The 18087-nt window shown below is 43.4% G+C and overlaps 1 protein-coding gene across 8 annotated transcripts in view; it reads left to right on the top strand.

The window, feature by feature from the left end:
* Positions 1-17006, top strand: part of ZDHHC3 (zDHHC palmitoyltransferase 3) — a 36337-nt gene extending 19331 nt beyond the window's left edge. For 4 of the 8 annotated variants that reach the window (XM_075745589.1, XM_075745591.1, XM_075745587.1 and 1 more), the window contains exons 4-7: positions 1054-1150; positions 3005-3086; positions 4861-4991; positions 13484-17006. In XM_075745589.1, coding sequence (XP_075601704.1) covers positions 1054-1150; positions 3005-3086; positions 4861-4991; positions 13484-13726 — 553 coding nt within the window. In that variant the 3' untranslated portion in view covers positions 13727-17006. Of the gene's footprint in view, positions 1-1053; positions 1151-3004; positions 3087-4860; positions 4992-7698; positions 9397-13483 lie in introns of those variants that run through there. The other 4 variants (XM_075745592.1, XM_075745593.1, XM_075745590.1 and 1 more) reach the window with 3 other exon arrangements.
* Positions 17007-18087: the final 1081 nt, after the last annotated feature.

The following is an 18087-nucleotide window of genomic DNA, read 5'->3' as shown; positions in this document are numbered from 1 at the left end:
AGTTTCCCTTAAGCATTTGGGTGTTGAAGTTTATTGTTTATATTAAGATCAAAATATTTTTTGTTATAAGAAGAAAAATAAAATTAGCAGAGCCCTCAATCCTTTGTGTTTCAGTGCTGCCAGAATTGTTCTGGAATGTCTGTTTCCTTTCTGAGTCTATTGTTCGTTTGTTTTGGGGTTTTGTGTTTTTCATATTTGATTTCTGTGCTTGTTTGTGCAATGTGGTATCAGGAGACTGCCTTTTGTCTCCTATCATATGAGAAAGCAGCAGAGAAAAAGACTTCCTTTATTATGTCAGTTGAAGCAGTTACTGAGTAAGCAAGAGAATGATGTTCAGACAAAGTAATAATCTTTTAATTATTTGACTTCTAGCCACAATGTGCACGCTGGCAAGAATTTGAATTTTGATTTTATTAGTCTGGTTTTGTGAAGTGCTGCTTTAACATCTAATTTTATGTTGAATGTACATTGTGGTACTGTCTTCCTGACCGACTGCCACAGCTGTTTTATGGTAGTATGTGGCTTTCCTTGATGTCAAGAATCTTTTACTAATGCTTTATTTAATTTTCTTTTTTGCAAGTTCCTGCTACCAGCTGATGTTAGTAAATAAACCTTAGTCTGTTATTAGCAACTCTGAAAAATATCTTTATCCATTACTGTTTTTGATATCTTTCTGGGTTTTGTTTCTTTTTTATCTGCGGACATTTTCACAAACCAAACAGGTTAAAACTAAACTAAATCACAGATTTTTTTTCCATCTGCCTGAATGTATTGTTCAAACTGTATTTTCGCAGAACCACTGATGCAAATGTTATGCTAATACATCTCAGTTGGTATTATATTTTACAATGGTGATTTGGTATTGTATGGTTCATTTTGAACAGACATAGTCAAGTGAGCAAACCACAAATATAAACGTGGTAACGGGTAAATTTATTTAGGTTCAAATTTCACATCTGATTCTTTCCTTTAATTTCTGTGTCCCCAAACCCCTGTGAAATCTTGTGTTCCTGGTATGAAATGTGCTATAAATAAAGACCTGTATTCTTTCAGTGTATGCAAGAGGTGTATTCGGAAAATGGACCATCACTGCCCGTGGGTCAATAACTGTGTAGGAGAGAATAACCAGAAGTACTTTGTACTGTTTACAGTAAGTATTTTGCAAGTGGTGTTTGAGGTTGTCCAGTGGGCAGCACCGAAATGCAGTGTGTGAGGCAGCTCTGAAGGCTGGCTTTCTTTTTTTTCTTGTTTCAGTAGAACTTTACAGGGAGCTGTTGCAGACTTTGTTTCACTAGTTAGGGAACACACACAACACAGCAACGGGGGAAAAGGCATCACGGGAACTATTTGCCAGGGGTTTGTGTTGACAGTTGTTTATCATGCTATTTCATAATGTGAGTAGTTTATTATGGCGTTGAGCTCTTTGAGGCCTGGGCCATACTTCTACGCTGTACTGTTGGCTGGTAGGGTCCCAGGCCATCCATATGTAAGTTTCCTAAATGTTGTAGTTGTATGAGATCCTACCTGTGTGGGATCACATAATAAGAGCTGTTGCCACATCTTAAGGAAGTTTGCATCCCCTTTGGCAAGAATTACCCACCTTTTACTTGCAAGTGGTTTATTTTCGTACCTGAAAACCAAGGAGGTGTTTGACTTTTTGTACTATATCTATGGCATCATGAATAAGAAAACAGGAGTGCAAACTTGAATACTACGTATTTATGGAAGGGTTGAAATCTGTTTCGTCAAAGCAAACTGCAAATATCCAGTGGGAGTTGTGCGAACGTTACAAGGCTGAGTTTCAGTGATGCTCTGTTTTATTAAGAAATCTTTTGAGACATCTGTAGGTTTGAGGAAGAATGTTCTCATATTACCAAGTAAAAAGGGGGAGACTTTCAGTTAAATGGAAAGGCTTACTGCTAAACTGTTCTATGGTATGGTTTGGTAGGATTTGGATTACAGAACAAAACAAATCCCATTTCTTTCCCTTGAGCAAGGTTTTTTTCACCATGAGGAGTGAGCTAGGTGTTTTAATCTATCAAAAGGATTTTTGTTTCTGTTAAACTGACATCTACTTTCAAGCAAGCTGTATTAAACACTTAATGTAGTTGAGAGAGAAACAAAGTAAGAGTTGCTGGTTTTGTTCTTGGTTGTCCTTTTTGAGACCCAGGGAAGTTGAAGAACAGCAGCATGCTCAACTTGCAAGGAAAACCAAAATACTCCCCTGTTACTTTTTACTGCTTCCACAGGAGTTTCTTGTGACAAAATCTCTCTTGCTTCCAATATCTGCCAACCTTTGTTGGAGTGTAGGTTCAGGAGAGTCATCTTTTTAGCCATGTCTTGGCAAATTGTAGTACATGTGTAGCATTGCATATAATTTAAAGCTTTTTGTTACAAAGCTAAGACCTAATTTAAAATGAAAAAGATGAAGTACAAAGTAGTAAACCTGGAGAGAAACTTTCCATGCCAGTGTCTGCCTCAGGTTATTAAAAAAAAAATAATTCTGAAACTCATGCTGGAAAATAGATAAAGTGCTTTTTGTGGTTAAAACAAATTAGCTGTTGTTTCTCTGGGAAACTATAGTGCTCTCAAGAGCAAAGATGTAAGCTTTCATAACGTGATACCTCGATGTCAGGGAGCTGCTGTTCTCTGAAAGTCGCACCGTACTCGGGAGAAAAGGACAGCAAGCTCTGTGGAAGGGTGCACTGGGGCACAGGAGGCTGGGGTTTGTGTCCAGCTGACTTTGAATTAAACAGTCTCCCTCCTGTGCACTCGGAGCTGTTAGTAAGGGTGGAATGAGTCTGTGTAGTCTTGGCATTTGCCAGCTTCAGGATGCTGTTTTAGGGAGTGTGGGAGGGCTTTGTGGTTTTTTGGGGTGGTTTGGGGTTTGGTTTTGTTTTGTTTTTTAAGTCTTAACACTTTGCTTTATTTAAAGTGTTTGGAAGATTTAGCATTTTGGTCTTTAAACTTACCTTATACCTATATTACATCCTTTATTTTTCAGATGTATATAGCACTGATTTCCCTGCATGCTCTAATCATGGTGGGATTTCACTTTTTGTATTGCTTTGAAGAAGACTGGACAAGTGAGTACTAACAGAATATCTCATTAAAATAACAGATTAACCTGTGAATAAGACCTTATAATGTAGTTTGCTTGTAGGACAACCCCTTTTATGCTGGGGTTTCAGAAGAATGCTATCAGGGCTCTGCTGTGCTATCTCTATTTTATTTTTTTTTTTAATCAATCCCAGAACTTCATAATTCTTTCTGACCTGCTGGGATCTCTGTCCTGAAAGTCCTGTTTCAACTTAAGCGTGATACTGCCTAGGGAGAAGCTGAGATGAAATACACCTAGATAGTATGTGTGCAATAATCTGCTGTTGACATGAACACAGTGCTAATTTCCTGAATGCCAACACAAGATAAGAAGAATGTGGACGCTTTTTTAAAAGAGTAATGTGAATCATTCTTGCAAGACTGCCAGGAAAACATGCGAACTCAGATCCAAAAATCCACCCTCAAAAGAACAAACAATTCCTTTCAAAAAAAAAAAAAAAATCAACAACCAACCAACCAAAAAACTCCAGCCCTCACTCTGGAGCAGCCAGTGAGTAAATTTTCACAAAGCCAGCTGAGATGTGTTTTTAAAGACACAAATGGATACAGGAAATCCTCTAGGTAATTCTGAGTCAAACAGCAAGCTGTCAAAGGATGTGTGTGCAGACGTATGTGCTGCTCATGGATGTTTTTGGAAGAGCATTAGCTTCGTTTTTCTTGGAATTCCAGTTGTGTCGTTCAATATAATGACCGGGTTTAATTTATAATACTGCAGAGGGTGCGTACATTTACACATATGAACTGAATTTGACAAGGTTGTTCTGCAGTTCAGAACTTTGTAAACCAGGTGCCAGCTGTCACTGAGAATGTCTGGATTTGACTACAGTGGCCAGGGCCATAGGGGAAGAATACATCAACAGAGTTTCCTTTGCCCACTTTCTCAGCCTGCATCTGTGGGGGAAGCACTTTCCCACCTGTCCCAGGTTTAGGTGGCAGAACAGAGCAGTTATGAAAGATGGGTCTGTTTCAGCTGCCTTGGATTTGTGCTGATTGTGTTAGCCCTCGATTATGGTGTATCTGTTAAAGCTTTACATCTCATGACAAAAACAGGGTTTTTTGGTGATACTCATTTTGGATTTCAGAAAAATCTGGAGATGTTCTGACATTTACACCACTCAACTCTATGATTTTTGCCCTATAACATTTTCCATCCTCTTCCTTTCTTCTGTTCTTCTTTTATATCCTCAGATATAAAATCCTCAGATTTTTTTCAGCTCTTGCCTGAGTTTGCACTATAGAGTATGAGGAAAAATAAGAATTTGGTTTAATCTGCTGTTCTTTAGGTTATGACTTAGAACAGTTATGAAAGGAAACATACTCTGATTTTATGTTGGTGCTACAAAAATAATGATCCTTGTGTCCTGACCACCAGCTTGAGATTTCTAATGGGACTTTATCACTGTGGAACATCCGTTCAGGTTTAAGAGAGAAGCTACAGGTGAAATGGAGTAGACTGGAGTCCTAGCCAGTGTGCTGGGGAAACGCCGAAGTGGAAAAGAAAGTTACGTTCATGAAGTGTTGCAGGGTTTTTTTGGTTTTGCTTTTTAAAAACTTGCAGGAGCGATCATTTCATTGGTGAGTATCCTCAAGAATGTCAGAGCTTCCCTGTGCACCTTTTTGAGAATGGTGATTATATAATTTGTCAGTTTGAGTATGGAAAACTTGTAGCTTAGGAGGTGTTTTGCAGCTGCTACATTGCCTGATCTCTCCCCGTCCAACTCCATTGTTTTGTCTTCCCAGAATGCAGTTCCTTCTCTCCACCAACTACAGTGATTCTTCTCATCCTCTTGTGTTTCGAGGCTCTCCTGTTTCTCATCTTCACCTCAGTTATGTTTGGGACCCAAGTACACTCCATCTGCACTGATGAAACGGTGGGTGTCTCACACATTCTCTCCTCTACCCTGGCGCTCTCACCCTTTGTATAAACAGCGAAGGGCTACAGCGAAGGGTTTTACCTCATTGCACGGGGAGTTCGCGTATGTGTACCCTTTGAGGAAAGACCTAATGTAATAAGCTGAGCTAGCACAGCGCTGGGTTGTGCTCTCTGAACGTTACTGTGGGAAGGAGGTTACACCTGTGTATTGGCTGGGATGCTTGCCTCTGGTAAGGTAGGCATTGGCAACGGGGATTACTCTGTGGAAAGTATTTGTCCCTGTGGATTCGAGAACCTTTTTCCTTTAATGAAGTGCTTTTACATTGGTATTGTCTGAAATTCAGCTATGTGTCCCCTGGTGTCACTATTTACAGCTTTATGTGCTGGAAAGCCAAGATGAGTAGGTGGGGGAGGGATATATATATATATATGTACACACACACACACACGTTTTAGTCTAGAAGATTTCCAGTTTTAGCTGCTTGTTAAACAGTTCAAAAACTCTTGCCAGAGGGAAAAAGAAAAGGGAATGGAGTAGGCTCATGGAAACCTGTTGGGTACAATCTGCTCCAAAGCCACTGTGCCATCCTCAATTCAGAGATGGCACAGTAGAGGTTACATAGTAGTGTTGCAGTCCGTTACATATCCCTGCATTTGCCCGCTTCCGTAAAGATGGAGCTGGTGACTCCTGGGGATGTTCCCACACTTGTGAATACTGCCACCCTTCACCAAGCATGCTCAGGTACCTGAATTAACTGCTGTGGTTGAAGAGAAGTGATAATCTTAAGAGTGATTACTCTTATTTCCTCCTCTGTCTCTTTTAGTTTTCTTTCACCTTCACTTGTTTGCCCATGGCCAGTTGAAGCTGGAATAGGTGTTTTTGCTGCTGTTGGAGAGCTATGGCTGGCATCACAGACTGTAAGAGCCCATCGCTCCTGAGTCTTTTTTGCAGTACTTTTTTTTTTTTTTTTTTTTTTTTAAAATGCTTGGCTTCTGCAAGAGGCTGATCTTCACTCTGTGGCTCTTCTGTGTTCCAAGGAAGACTTCAGCTGTTTTTTCTGCTGGGGAGAGCCCCAGGAAAGAAGTACAGTGTCATACAGAACAACAAGATCCTGCCAAGCTTGAGTTTATCAATAAGTGTGTAAATTACCAATGCTGCCTGTGAAGTCATCATCTGAATTTCTCAATCTTTGAAACCTTTCAGGAATTTTTTGAAGCTGCTTCCTACAGCTGGGCACCCAAATAAGTCCCCTGATTTTCCCTTCCCATCAAATTCTGGGAATTCACAGATATTAAAGGAACAATGCCACAATCTAAAATGACAAAGTAAATATGGTCTCCCCTGTTGGGTTGTGCATTTTCATTTTTGTTTTCTTTTTTAATATATACCAGTAAGGATTTTGCTCTGTGGAACGTCTCATTGTTGATTTGCTAGCATTGAGCTAGCTGTGTTTGGCAAACAATCTGATTTGAGCAGAGGAATACCTCCAGGTGAAATTCTTCTTGGTGTGGTCTATTGCAGTGTTTTACTACACGTTTTAGAGGCAGGGCTGTGTCTTGCCCTTTCTCACCTCCTTCTTCCAATCACTGGGAGACCTAATTCCCCATCTTGTGTATGCTGTCCCACCGGGATGGTTCCTTTCTGCCCGAAGGGACCCAGAACCCTGGTATTTTGCTGTTGTCTCTAGAGGTGACATTTACCAGGGATCAGCACAACTCTTGCAGTTGACCCATGTTGTGTTCTGCAGAGCTCCCACCATCAGTAATTTGAGACACACAGCTGCATTACACCACACTAATTTATAGCATAGGAGAGACATGTAGGTCAGGAGAAGCTTACCTTGCAAAAGATGTGAAGTTAAAGAACAGAGTGATCTGCCTGCTGCTGCTACCCGTGGCAGAATAATGCTCTCCAGTGACTGCACTCGTTCATTTTGCTTCTGTGGCAGCCAGGCATAGCTTTCCTGAAAGACCAAATTCACTTAGTGGGTTTTAGACATGATACAGATACTTTTTTTTTTTTTAAGGATTGACTAGTGAATGTTTCGGCTGATTGCTTGATGGCTTATTTTTGTTCTCCCTCTAACCTTTACTAAACAATGTCAATGATTTCTCTCAAATCGGTATCTTATTTAACCCTTTCTCCCTGCTGTCAGCCCATGCATGTTTTAGCAGCGATTCTAATTAAACATGAAAAGGCACCAGGTAGACTCAGCTACACTGAGCCATGGGCACTTCCTGAACTTGCTTGGTGAATCTGGGAGCATTACAGAGATTATCTTTGGGCTTGTGGGTTGTTTTTGGGTTTTTTTGTCTGCAAGCTTATAATGGTTTTCTCTAAAACTTTTCCGTCTAGTTAGCACATTATGCTTTCAGCCATTAAAGGACATACTTTTTGTTTGGTTTTAGGTGGTGGGGTTTTTTTAATTGACAGAGGAGGCAATTGGAGGGCAGGTCTTAAAAGGTTTATGAAATATCTAGGCCTGAACAAAATGAAAGTAATCTTATTTCCAAGGAATACTTTCTATCCTTAATATTTTTTTTTAGTATAAAACAATGAGAAGAAAAAAGAAAGGCAGTATAGATGCATTTTTATTTTTTTACTCCATCATTTGGATAAGGGGTGACTGAGAGTAGACCTTTCCCCAAATCCAGAACTACAAAATCTGAGTGTTTGACTGAAAATGTGATATTTCTGTTTTCAGGGAATAGAACAGTTGAAAAAGGAAGAGAGAAGATGGGCTAAAAAAACAAAATGGATGAACATGAAAGCAGTATTTGGCCATCCGTTCTCTATAGCATGGCTTAGCCCATTCGCAACACCAGACCAAGGAAAAGCAGACCCATACCAGTATGTGGTCTGAGGAATTCTTGACCAGCATTTCCACTAAAATAGAAACACATTACAGCACTACTGTTATAAATTTTCCATGAATGTTTAAAGCAAAAAGCAAAACAAACTTTTTTTTATGTCTATTAAATGGCTGATAATTGCAGAGAAAAAAAACCCCTGTATTCCACAATTTTAGGTAATTCTATATCTCTGGCTGAAACTGCTGCTGCTTTTCTTTTTTTTTTTTTTTTTTTTTTTTTAATCTTGTTAACTTTACTGGCCTTTGTTTCTCTCTGCTTTCTGTATGGCATAACTAATGTGAAGGGGATCCTCTTTCTCGGTTGTGACCCACCTCTTCTGAGTAGATTCTCATGCTGTCTCCTGACTGTGATGAGCTCTGTGGAAGACATATGAGTGCCAACAGCCCTACACAGACACCTTTGGACTTCCTGAAGGAGCACATTGCTCTTTCGTAAGTGAACTTGAACGGGGAAGCAGACACTTCACTTACCAAAAGGTTCAAGACGAGAAGGCGACAGAGCAAGAGAGCCAGTTGACCTGGTGATCGCAGAGAGCTAAAGTACTTAAAACAATTGTTGCCAACACCAATTCCCACCCCACCCTCCTTTTTCCTCCCAGCCACAGAACTGATTCCATCTTTCTGGCATTATTTTGTCTGTTCCCTCCCTTGTGCGCAGGAAATTGTTGCCCTCTTAGGGTAACTGTGGCAGATTCAGAAGACTCTTTGGATTATTAAATGCCTTACACTTGCAGGAAAGAAAGAAATCTAATTTTTGAGTGTTTAGAATAGCAGAATCATCTTGTTTGTGTGTGTGTGACATGGTAAACGAGTTGTTAGAGCAATGCCTGCTAAACAGTGTTAATGTGAAAAACTGACATGAATTCCCAGACTACACTAAAGACTAATACTGATGGGATGCGTAGGTGTACCAGGGTGATTGATTCTATATTCCTAGCGTTGCCCTGGTTTAGAGCTTTGTAAATCTTTTCTCATGTCTATGCATACATGTGTATGCGTGTAAACACGTGCACACATATATGTGTGAGTGATTTAAAGTGGGAAATTTTGATGGTAAGGAGCATGCATACTGTTATGAACTGTGTGGTGATGAAAGTGGGAGGGACAGAAGGCATTCCAGAAACGGGTAGAGCTAAACCATTCATAACTACAACTGACATCTTGTGTTCAGACAGGGATTTTCCAATATTTTTGGATCATGACTCCCATGGGCTCATCAAATGAATTGCAAACAAAGGAAAAATACAAATTAGCTGTGTCCATGATTTCCAAGGAATCTTTTCTTTCCTTGGTTTACAATAAAATGTTTTAGGGTTGGGGGTTTTTTGTTTTGTTTTTTTTGTTTGTTTGTTTTTTGTTTTTGAAAATGACCTGTTTAGACTGCTTCAAAGCCATGGGGGGGAAGGGAAGGCAATCAGGGAAGAAGAAATTTAATGGATGTCTCATTTTGGAAGTAATGTGAATGCTGCATCTTTTCAATCTGTCAATGCTTCCATATGGAAAACAAATGCAATAAAACTTTTCCAAAAACTTTGCTGTTCTTATTTTCTTTCTTCACTTCAAATGTTGGGAAAAATCTGGAACAGTTTTCTGAACTTTCACTTCCGTATGCAAGCAGGCAGGGGCATGTAGAGGTTAATTAACCGAATGTTCAACTTTTAAGTTTAAAAATTAGTTAATCAGTAATATACTGATCTGTTAATCACTGGTTTTTATTTCACCACTTGGAAGCAGCTGTCAGTAATTGCTCCGCTGTGTAAACAGGCTGTTTCTGCAATCCTCCTCGCTTAGGGTAAGGTCATCAGGAGTGCGTTGCGATGCAGGGCTGCACGGACGGAGCCACAGGCTGCGCTTGTGCCTCGGCAGGAAGGTTCTGCGAAGGAAAGGTGGCCTTTGCGTACACATTTCCTTAACAAAGAAAAGTCCAGGAAAGGTTTAGGGTTTGTTTTTGTGGTGCTGATAGTGGAAAGCTATTGTAAATAAATGACGTAGCTCTGATTTTAGTATGCAATGGTGTTTTTCAGAGAATGCTCCCAGCTTAATAGGTAAGGGCTGGATCTTTGGCCAGGATCAGTTCAGCCGGTGAAGCGTGTGCGGGTGGTAACTTGAACTGGTAGAGAATCCGGCCCCGAAACTGCCTTGACGTGAAATCGAATGTAGGGGAGGCTTTAGTCACCTAGGCAATTAACAAGTGAATGCATCTCTCTGCACAGTTCATTGCTTTAAAAATTGTTTTGATTGTAAATTCCACTGGTGCGCATTCCAGTTTGGGTTTATTTGAATTACCCTTATTCACTATGCATTTTGGAGGAGGATTGGTTACGTTGTTCTGGCATTTTGACCATTGTGAAAAAATGTGTAATTACTCTTTTTTTTTGTTGTTTTTCTTCCTTGTTTCAAACAAATGCAAATTGTTAAACAGTGTTAACGTAGTATTGATGTTTTCAGTCAAACTGTTTTCTTTTTAAATGAGGTGTGATCACAGATTGCAGAAATGTCCATTGGTACATGTCATGTGGGTGTCTCAGTAACCAGGCTCCTCGGTTTTACTTGCACTGTACGACTTGGTGCAATTTGAATGATGCTAAATGTGGGTCAGTATTAATATGGAAAAGGCAGACTTACCGATTTGCTCATTGAAAGTGTTTTCTGAGCCAAAACTACCTGATTTCAGGTGCTAGCTCTGTTTTAGCAGGACAAACTCGAGCAAAGGCAGGGTACTTTTTTGAAAAGCTAAGCGTGCAAGGCACTGCTGTAGGGAAAGTCTGCTTTAGTCATGATTTCTGCTAGCAACGCTTCCTGCATCTTCCTCTTAATGGACGAATTGCTACATTACTTGCCTCTTCTGTTCGCTCTTACCGTTGGGGTTTTAAAAGTGTATTAAAAGAAGTTAATGCATTTTTTCTAACACGCAAGAGCTGTCCTGCAGATCGCTTCTGGGTCGGGCCCTGCAGCCCAGCACCCTCCCCTGGCACTTTGCAGGAGCCGATACCGGGGGCGGTAGTGGGAGGAACGGGGTGTATCGCCCTACAGCATCCCAGTGGGAGCAGGTCAGCCTTGTCTTACCGTCCCCGCATTTGCAACATCGTACCTCTGACTGAAATGGGAGTGTCCAGTGTTTTATATTTCTCTAGGTACATACTCTCTTTATAGTATTTGTTCAACGTTACCTGATTTGGAATAGTGACAGGTGATGCTTTCTGAGTGCTTTTCTTCTGAAAGTGAAATAGCTGCATGATGGAAGAGACAGCTGTTAGTTTAATTTGAATACAAAATTCTCACTTTTTACAATAATGGTGAGAGGTTTGGGGTAAATGTATTTTAAAAAGTTTCACTGGACACTAATGAAATCTCTTCAACAGTTGTGTGTTCATTCCTTCCCCCTTAAATTTTTTTTAAGGCAAAACCTCACACCCTACTGACTGTGAGACAGGCAGCCGAAATTAGACCAGGATACAATTTTTACAACTTCTGCTCGTTTTCAACACATGCCCTGAAAGGATTAGTGAGGTCGGGCTGGGAAAGAGAAAGTATGCCCCTGCCTGCTCCCATTAACTGCTCCCTAATCTGGCTTTAGTGCAACCTCAGCCTGACCTCGCTTATCGCCTTGCTTAGCAGGTACTGGTCAGAGCAGGAGAGCGATGGTTTTTTTGGGGGAGGGAAGACAGGGCTTGCCGCCCACAAATGTTCAAAATCCTTATTCCTAATTTAGATTGGATTGAACCAGATTACGCACGTGACTGAGGGCAGGATTAAAGCTTGTACTGCCGGGGAAGGGTTTTGATGCTTGGTATCTGTAGACACGCAATAAATGCTGCAGCCGCCGTGAGGGTTTGTTACTAAGGCATTAGAAACCTCTGCAGTTTGCTAAGGAGCAGCCCACAACCGAAGGTCTTCCTCTGTTTTAAACTGCAAAAGCCTCTTGGTTGCACGGCCGCAGGGCGCTGGAACCGGAGTATCCCAGAGGAAAAGTGCGTGGTAGTGCTAAAACACTTTGCCAAGGCTCTGCCAGGCGCCAGCGCTGCCCCTCTCCTGGCTTGCCCGGCAGGGAGGTGAGGACGGGCACCCCGCACGGCAGCACCCGCTGCCTCGTCCCGAGGGGCCGGAGGTTGCAAGGGATTTTCCCTGGAACAGCTGAGGCCGCGCATTTGCGAGCTTGGGAGCAGAGTGAAGGGACACGTGCCTGTGCTTGACGTTGCAAGATGCACGTTTGTGCTTCAGGGCTTGAATTTTTCCCAAAATTGCAACCCCGAAGACTTAAGTTTTTGTATTGCATCATTTCTTTCTGCATATATGCTGCTGGATTTCTCCTAAGTCAGCATGAGAAATGTGGCATAAATGAAGCTCACAAAAGCTTTGCACGTAATTCTTCAGTTTACGGCGTATTTTCTCCTGGGCCAGCTCATGCTGACTCAATGTTATTGCAAAACCAAGCTGCTGCTGTATTAAAGTGTCGTGTTATTTATAAGGCTTACTGCGACTGCAGCTGTGGTGCTGCTGAGCTGTTGTGTGCATTCATTTCCCCCCCTCGCAAAGCTTCGAAAGGGAAAGTCTGCAGAATTAGAATGTGACAAGTGTATTTTTCATGTAGCTCCTCTGAAACTGCTCTTTTAAATGGTTTTAACTGAATTTGCTCGTTTTTCCTTTCCTTGAGCGTCTCAAAACTTGGATCCAGTATTTTTGCTTCTCTAAGAACAGAGTTTCTACGCGGTCACTTCTGTATCATCGTGAGCATATCACACGCAGCTGACTCCTCTCTTACATGATACAGAAGATGGGCATAAAAAATTGTGCCCTGTTTCACACAGCAGTAGCCATTTAAAAAAAAAACAAACCTTAGTTCCTTCTTTCTACGTGGAGAAGACTACCAGTTGCTGCCCAAATTTGATGGACCTGTTATTTAAATACAATCAAAATGCTTGCTTTACTAAAAGTGATGTTCTTCGAGGGAGAACGAATCAGAATATTGACTGACCAAGGCTCCAGTCCTGCTTTGCGACCTCCTCTTCCACCTATCCAGATTTCCTCACCTCCCAGCGGGTATCTGGCTTGCATTGTGATCCGTCTTTGACAGTTTGTTAAATGGAAATTGTCATCTTTCAATATTGGCTCTTAATTGGCACAGAGTAAGCTTGTTCTTATGTCAGCTTCTAGTAACAAGCCTAGAGATGTGGCTGTGGTAAATTCCTGATCGCTGGAAAAAGCTGCAGTATTTTGCCTGTATCTGAACTGTTGTAAATGTGCCCAAATACAGTGAAATTTTAAGTTGTATTTTATTGCTCCTTGAAGGGATTCAAAAAGCATCAGGATGAGAGATCCGTGTTTGCAAGAGGGATGGCTTTTTAGAAGCCGTCTCTTTGCCATAAAAATCAATAGCAACTCGTACCAAAATAAGTCACTGAGATTCAGATTGTCTGTGAATTTGGACTTGGTTTGGGGTTTTGGTGTTAAATTCAGGGATGAACCTCTCGGTAACGCAGGTCGTCTGTCTTCGTCGACAATTAAAACTTGAATAACATCCTGGTTGTAGATAGGAGGTTTTGCACCTGCCACAGCAGTTGGTGCACAAATACCTGTTATAAACGTGAGACGACCCAAAACTCTTCTCCTTTTGCAGGGTATTGAGCGTCTTAAAAATCAGAAGCCAACCTGGGAGAAGATCAGCGGCTGGGAAGGAATGAAGCTGGCCTTCGGTGGTGCCTTCTCCTTGGGTTGGTTCAATCCCTTTTCGAACCTGAACTGCAAGAGCCCAGCGCCGGCCGAAGCGGCGGTGGCAGCTCCTGCGTCAGCAATAATGACCCAAGAAGAAATCGAGCAGTTTCTCGCTCGAGATGTTGCCGTCCAAGTGTTACATGAATAAGCAAAGCATCCTCTAGGATGTCAGCAGCAGCTTTCAGGTGTTTTTTTTTAAATAACCACTTGTCCTGGAGGTTTAAGGGGTTGGGTTTTAACATGCTTTTGGTGCATTAAAAAAATGCAGGAGTATTTATCTGGAAGCTAGGTGCAGCACTAGCAGAAGCAATGCAAATCTCCAGAGAAAGCAGCATAAGTGATGAGATTCAGAAGCTCCTTTTCGGACCTGCGACAACTGCTTTATTGGGCTTTTCTTACTTGACCTTTGAGGAAAGTCTATAATTGTCGGATAGGTTGGTCCCAGCTCCCAGAAATGTGCAGTCCTAAGGAGTTTGGTTCATCTTTTGTTCTTCCAGCCTTTTGGAGGGCTAAATGACAAGCCCCGCGCAACAGCCAGATTAGCCCAGCTCTAAAGGCTTTCTTGAAAAACGCATCCTTTTTAGCTCATCCCATGGATGCCCCCTCTGGATTATGAAAGCTGCTGGTGCTCAGGTCTTAGCAGAGGTGGACTACAGACACAGCAGATGGGTGAGCTCACCCTGGGTGTAATTCCTTCGAGCTCCAAAATGTAGGGGGTAAATTTTAACCCTCTGTGCTCGTGGGGCTGCCCAAGGCTGGTGGTGCTTGGTTGAGCGGCATCGGGGCCGGCGAGCTGGTGGCGGTGCCAGGCACGGCTGAGAGCAGGAAAGTACTGGCCAGGTTGTGGGCTGCTGGTGGGGGGAAGCTTTTGCCCAGGGGCTGCGGTTCATGAACACGTAGGGCACGTGGAGCGGGAGCTGCCTGGCTGAACTCGGCAGCACAGAAAGCAGGCAGCTGGTTGAGACCAGGCACCGGGGGTGTTTCTGCGGTCAAGGAAGAGAGGGAGGCGTGAGCACCCTGCTGACAGAGGTACTGGCTCTCTCTGTTTGACTTGTCTAATTTAGATGTCTCTTTTTTTTTTTTTGGGGGGGGTGGGGTGGTGTGTGTTTTGTTTTGTTTTGTCTCAGTAGCCAGAGTTAGTTGAGAATGCGTATTGCTTCTTAATCTTCCTGGGGTTTAACATTGTCCTATTAGTACTCACCATTATGCAGGGTTTCCTTAGGCTAATTTTGCAGCCAGCTCCTGGTGACCATTGGTGAGCGCTCAGAAGGAGCGTGCATCACTCAAGGAAGGTGTCACTGCAGGTGGCGATAGTTGCAGCAAAGTCATGCAGAGGTGACGCTAGCCGCTGCATTCCAACATGCTACAAACACTTGGCATGCTCCAGACGTCAGTTAGTGTCGGTTTAATTTAGACGGTTTTTCAATTGATTTTTTACTTCTCACCTCCCTTAGCTTAATTGTCAGTAAATTTTGAAGGATATTAGAAATGTGTCCCAGAGGACATGCTGGATTTTGTCTCCCCCTCCACTGTAACATGGACCAAAGATAATTGCTTCCTCTCAAAAGTAAGAGAAAGGAGTTTGGGGGATGAAAGCACAGTATTGTGAAAGATCTAGATGAAGCTTTTATTATTTATAGAAGCAATACCAAATGGAATTTGTGTAAGATTTTTTTTTTCCTTCCCCCCTCAAAAAAAAAAAAAAAGGCATCTTAATATGTATTAATGGTGTGACATTCAGGGCTACTGGGGAGGGATGAGATTCTCTGCTGGACTTGTCCTCTGCCACAGCAGTCCCTTTGTCTGGCAAAGGGCCTGGGAACAACCCGGGTGCCGTGACCATTAGGAGCACAGCTTGGCTAAAACCCAGGGGGTATTCCCAAAGAGTCATCCCATCCCCTATGCCCTCTGGATGTCTCCTCTTTTCCATTGAAAAGAGATTTAGAAAACATCAATAGGACCTGTATATTTATACAAACCTTTTTAGTAAAGGGAAACAACCTGCATTTGGGGGGAATTGAGGTGTCCTCTCATGTCATTTAGGCATGACGTGTTGAACGTCATTGCTCTGTGCGGCAGTGTGACAGGGAGGGAAGATGCTCTCCTGCTCCTGCACCAGCCTACGTTTTTCCGTCAGCCTCCCACGGGAAAGGGACATCAGGGACATCCATAGATCTGTAAGGGATTTCCTATAGGGAGCAATAGGGATGTTGAAGGAGGAAAGTTGAGAGTGCCCTTTTTAGCTCCTGTTTTCTAATTTTGGCTTGCTGCTTGGCCTCTGCATCCAGTCCTCAGTGCCGTGTGTGCAGGGTGGGAATGGTGCTACAGGGTCCTGGGGGGAGAAACTAGCTGATGGTTGAAAATTGCCTCAAGGCAAGTGCCCGGGGACGTCAGCTTGGGCGAGACCCCCTCGCCCTGCGTTTTGGTGATGCTTCTTGGGACATGGACCCCATTGCTGTGGCTTTGGGCAGAGGCAGACGGAGGCAGCTTATTTCCTTCTCCACTCTCAAACCTGGTTCACCTCATCATGAGGACAGGCATCCTTCGCTTCTGCTTCCCACCTCTCGTGTTGTTCCTCAGGTGCTGGCATTTCTAGGCTTTGTTTTTGGTTTGGTTTTTTTTTAATAGCAAATGGAAAAGCAGCGTGAAGAGGGGGGTGAGAGCCAGAACAGCCATCTCCCCTCCTCCTGCAGCTCTAGTTCAAATGAGAGACTGGGCCGTGTCCCTGTGGCCTGCACAGAGCCGTGGGCAGCCAGCCCAGCCCCGGCTCTGGTGTCCCCCAGGACCTGGTGGGGTGACTTCCTGTGTCCAGCAAATTGGTTGTTCTGGTGTCTCTTGGCTGTTGGTCGCCCTCATCCTCCCTCTTCTTCCTCTCCCCCCCAGTTCCAGTACCCTTCGGCGTATCTCCTCTCGGTCTTGGTATAGTGTGGCAACTGTCAGGAATTGCAAAAGTCTTCACGAGTTGGAAAAATCTGTTTTATCCACAGCTCTGGCATAAACCTCCTTCCTTAATGACTACCTGGTAGCTTGAGACCAAATGTGATTTTACTGAAATTGAAACCAAACCCACCGTTTCCCTTCCATTCCCTCCATGCACTGCTTGCCTCTTCTTAAGTCGTGCCTTCATCTTCAGGCTGTGCTGCTGAGGTCCTGGCCGGCTCGCCGGGCCCTGGGGAAGGCACTCCTCGAGAGCACTTGGCATGCCTCACGCTGCTCCGGCGTGAGGCGTTAATACGTGATGGACAAAGTCGTTGCAGACGTGGAAAGCGTTCTTGTACTTCTTACCTGGTGTCTTCTACAGCAGATTTTCTATGCAAGTAAAGAATTTACATCTCTTGAAAAAATATATGTATTTTGTTGTTTGTAACTCCTTTTTATGCCTCTGGTCACTATTGTACTTATTAAAGAACGAATAATTCATCTGCCAAGGACCGCCAGCTCCTCCCTTCCCTGTGGTCATGGTATGGGGACTCTGTGCCCGCTCTGCCTGGGGAGGGGGTCCCTGCTCCTGGCCCTGCCACCGCCGAGGTGGCCTGGTGGGACCCAGCGCTGCCGGGGGGCACCGGGACACCGTGGGCAGAGGGGTGACAGGGGCTGGGGAAGCCTGACCGCCTTTTGTGGCCCAGCCACCACCTGGGCGCTCCTCCAGGTGTCCCCTAAATGTTTGAAATGCAAGGAAATGGTCAAAATATTTTTTTCCTGGTTTTTTTTTTTTCTCATCCCTTTTTCTTTTTTCCTCTTCCCTTCTTTTTTTTTTCTCTTTTTTTTTCCTCCTCCCTTTTTATGGGCTGGCACATAACCAGGTGTAGTTGCCACTTCTTCTGTCCACTCTGCAGCCCTAACGCTTGAGCTTTTAAATAAGCAAATAAATAAACCCCTATGCTACTGTGTGGCTCTATTTCCTCTTTCCTTGTGGAAAAGCTGGAAACCCCAGCACCTGACTGCTGCTGGCCATGGAGCAGCAATGCTGTGGAGCAGAGCCATCCCTTGCCACCCGTGGGTTTGGGAGGTGTTGGGGTGTGCAGCTTAGCGGCGGGGGCTGGGTGGGCTCCAGCTGTGCGCAGCTGTTACCTCCTTCATTGTGACTATGGCTGGAAGAGTTCCAGACGTACGTCACCATCGAGGTCCAGTGTGTAATCCAGCAACATTCAGGGTGGAAGGGGAAGAAGGATAGAGGTTATATGTTTCTGAGGAAGCACCGGTAATGATGCTGGAGATGGCATTTCTTCCAAAAATGCCCAAAAACCCCCAAAAGAAATTGGGTAGGAGGAAAAGACGCATGAAAAATGGTGTTTGAGGAGACTGTACCAGGTTTGCTCTTTTTGTTGTCTAAAGTCAAAAAAAAAAAGGTGTATGCCAGTACATTCCCCAGCTAGCTAGCTGAGAGGGGGAGGGAATCGCCCAGGAGGGATTTGTTTAAAACCTTCCTTGAGCTGTGCAGCAGCCCGTGGTGCAGCGAGGTCCCTGGGTGGGTCCCATGTAGGACCCATGTAGGACCCGGGCAGCCAA

The sequence above is a fragment of the Balearica regulorum genome, chromosome 2 (genome assembly GCF_011004875.1).
Source record: "Balearica regulorum gibbericeps isolate bBalReg1 chromosome 2, bBalReg1.pri, whole genome shotgun sequence".
NCBI classification, from domain to species: domain Eukaryota; kingdom Metazoa; phylum Chordata; class Aves; order Gruiformes; family Gruidae; genus Balearica; species Balearica regulorum.
Note: the sequence above shows the minus strand (reverse complement) of the source record. Positions and strands in the feature narration are given on the sequence as shown.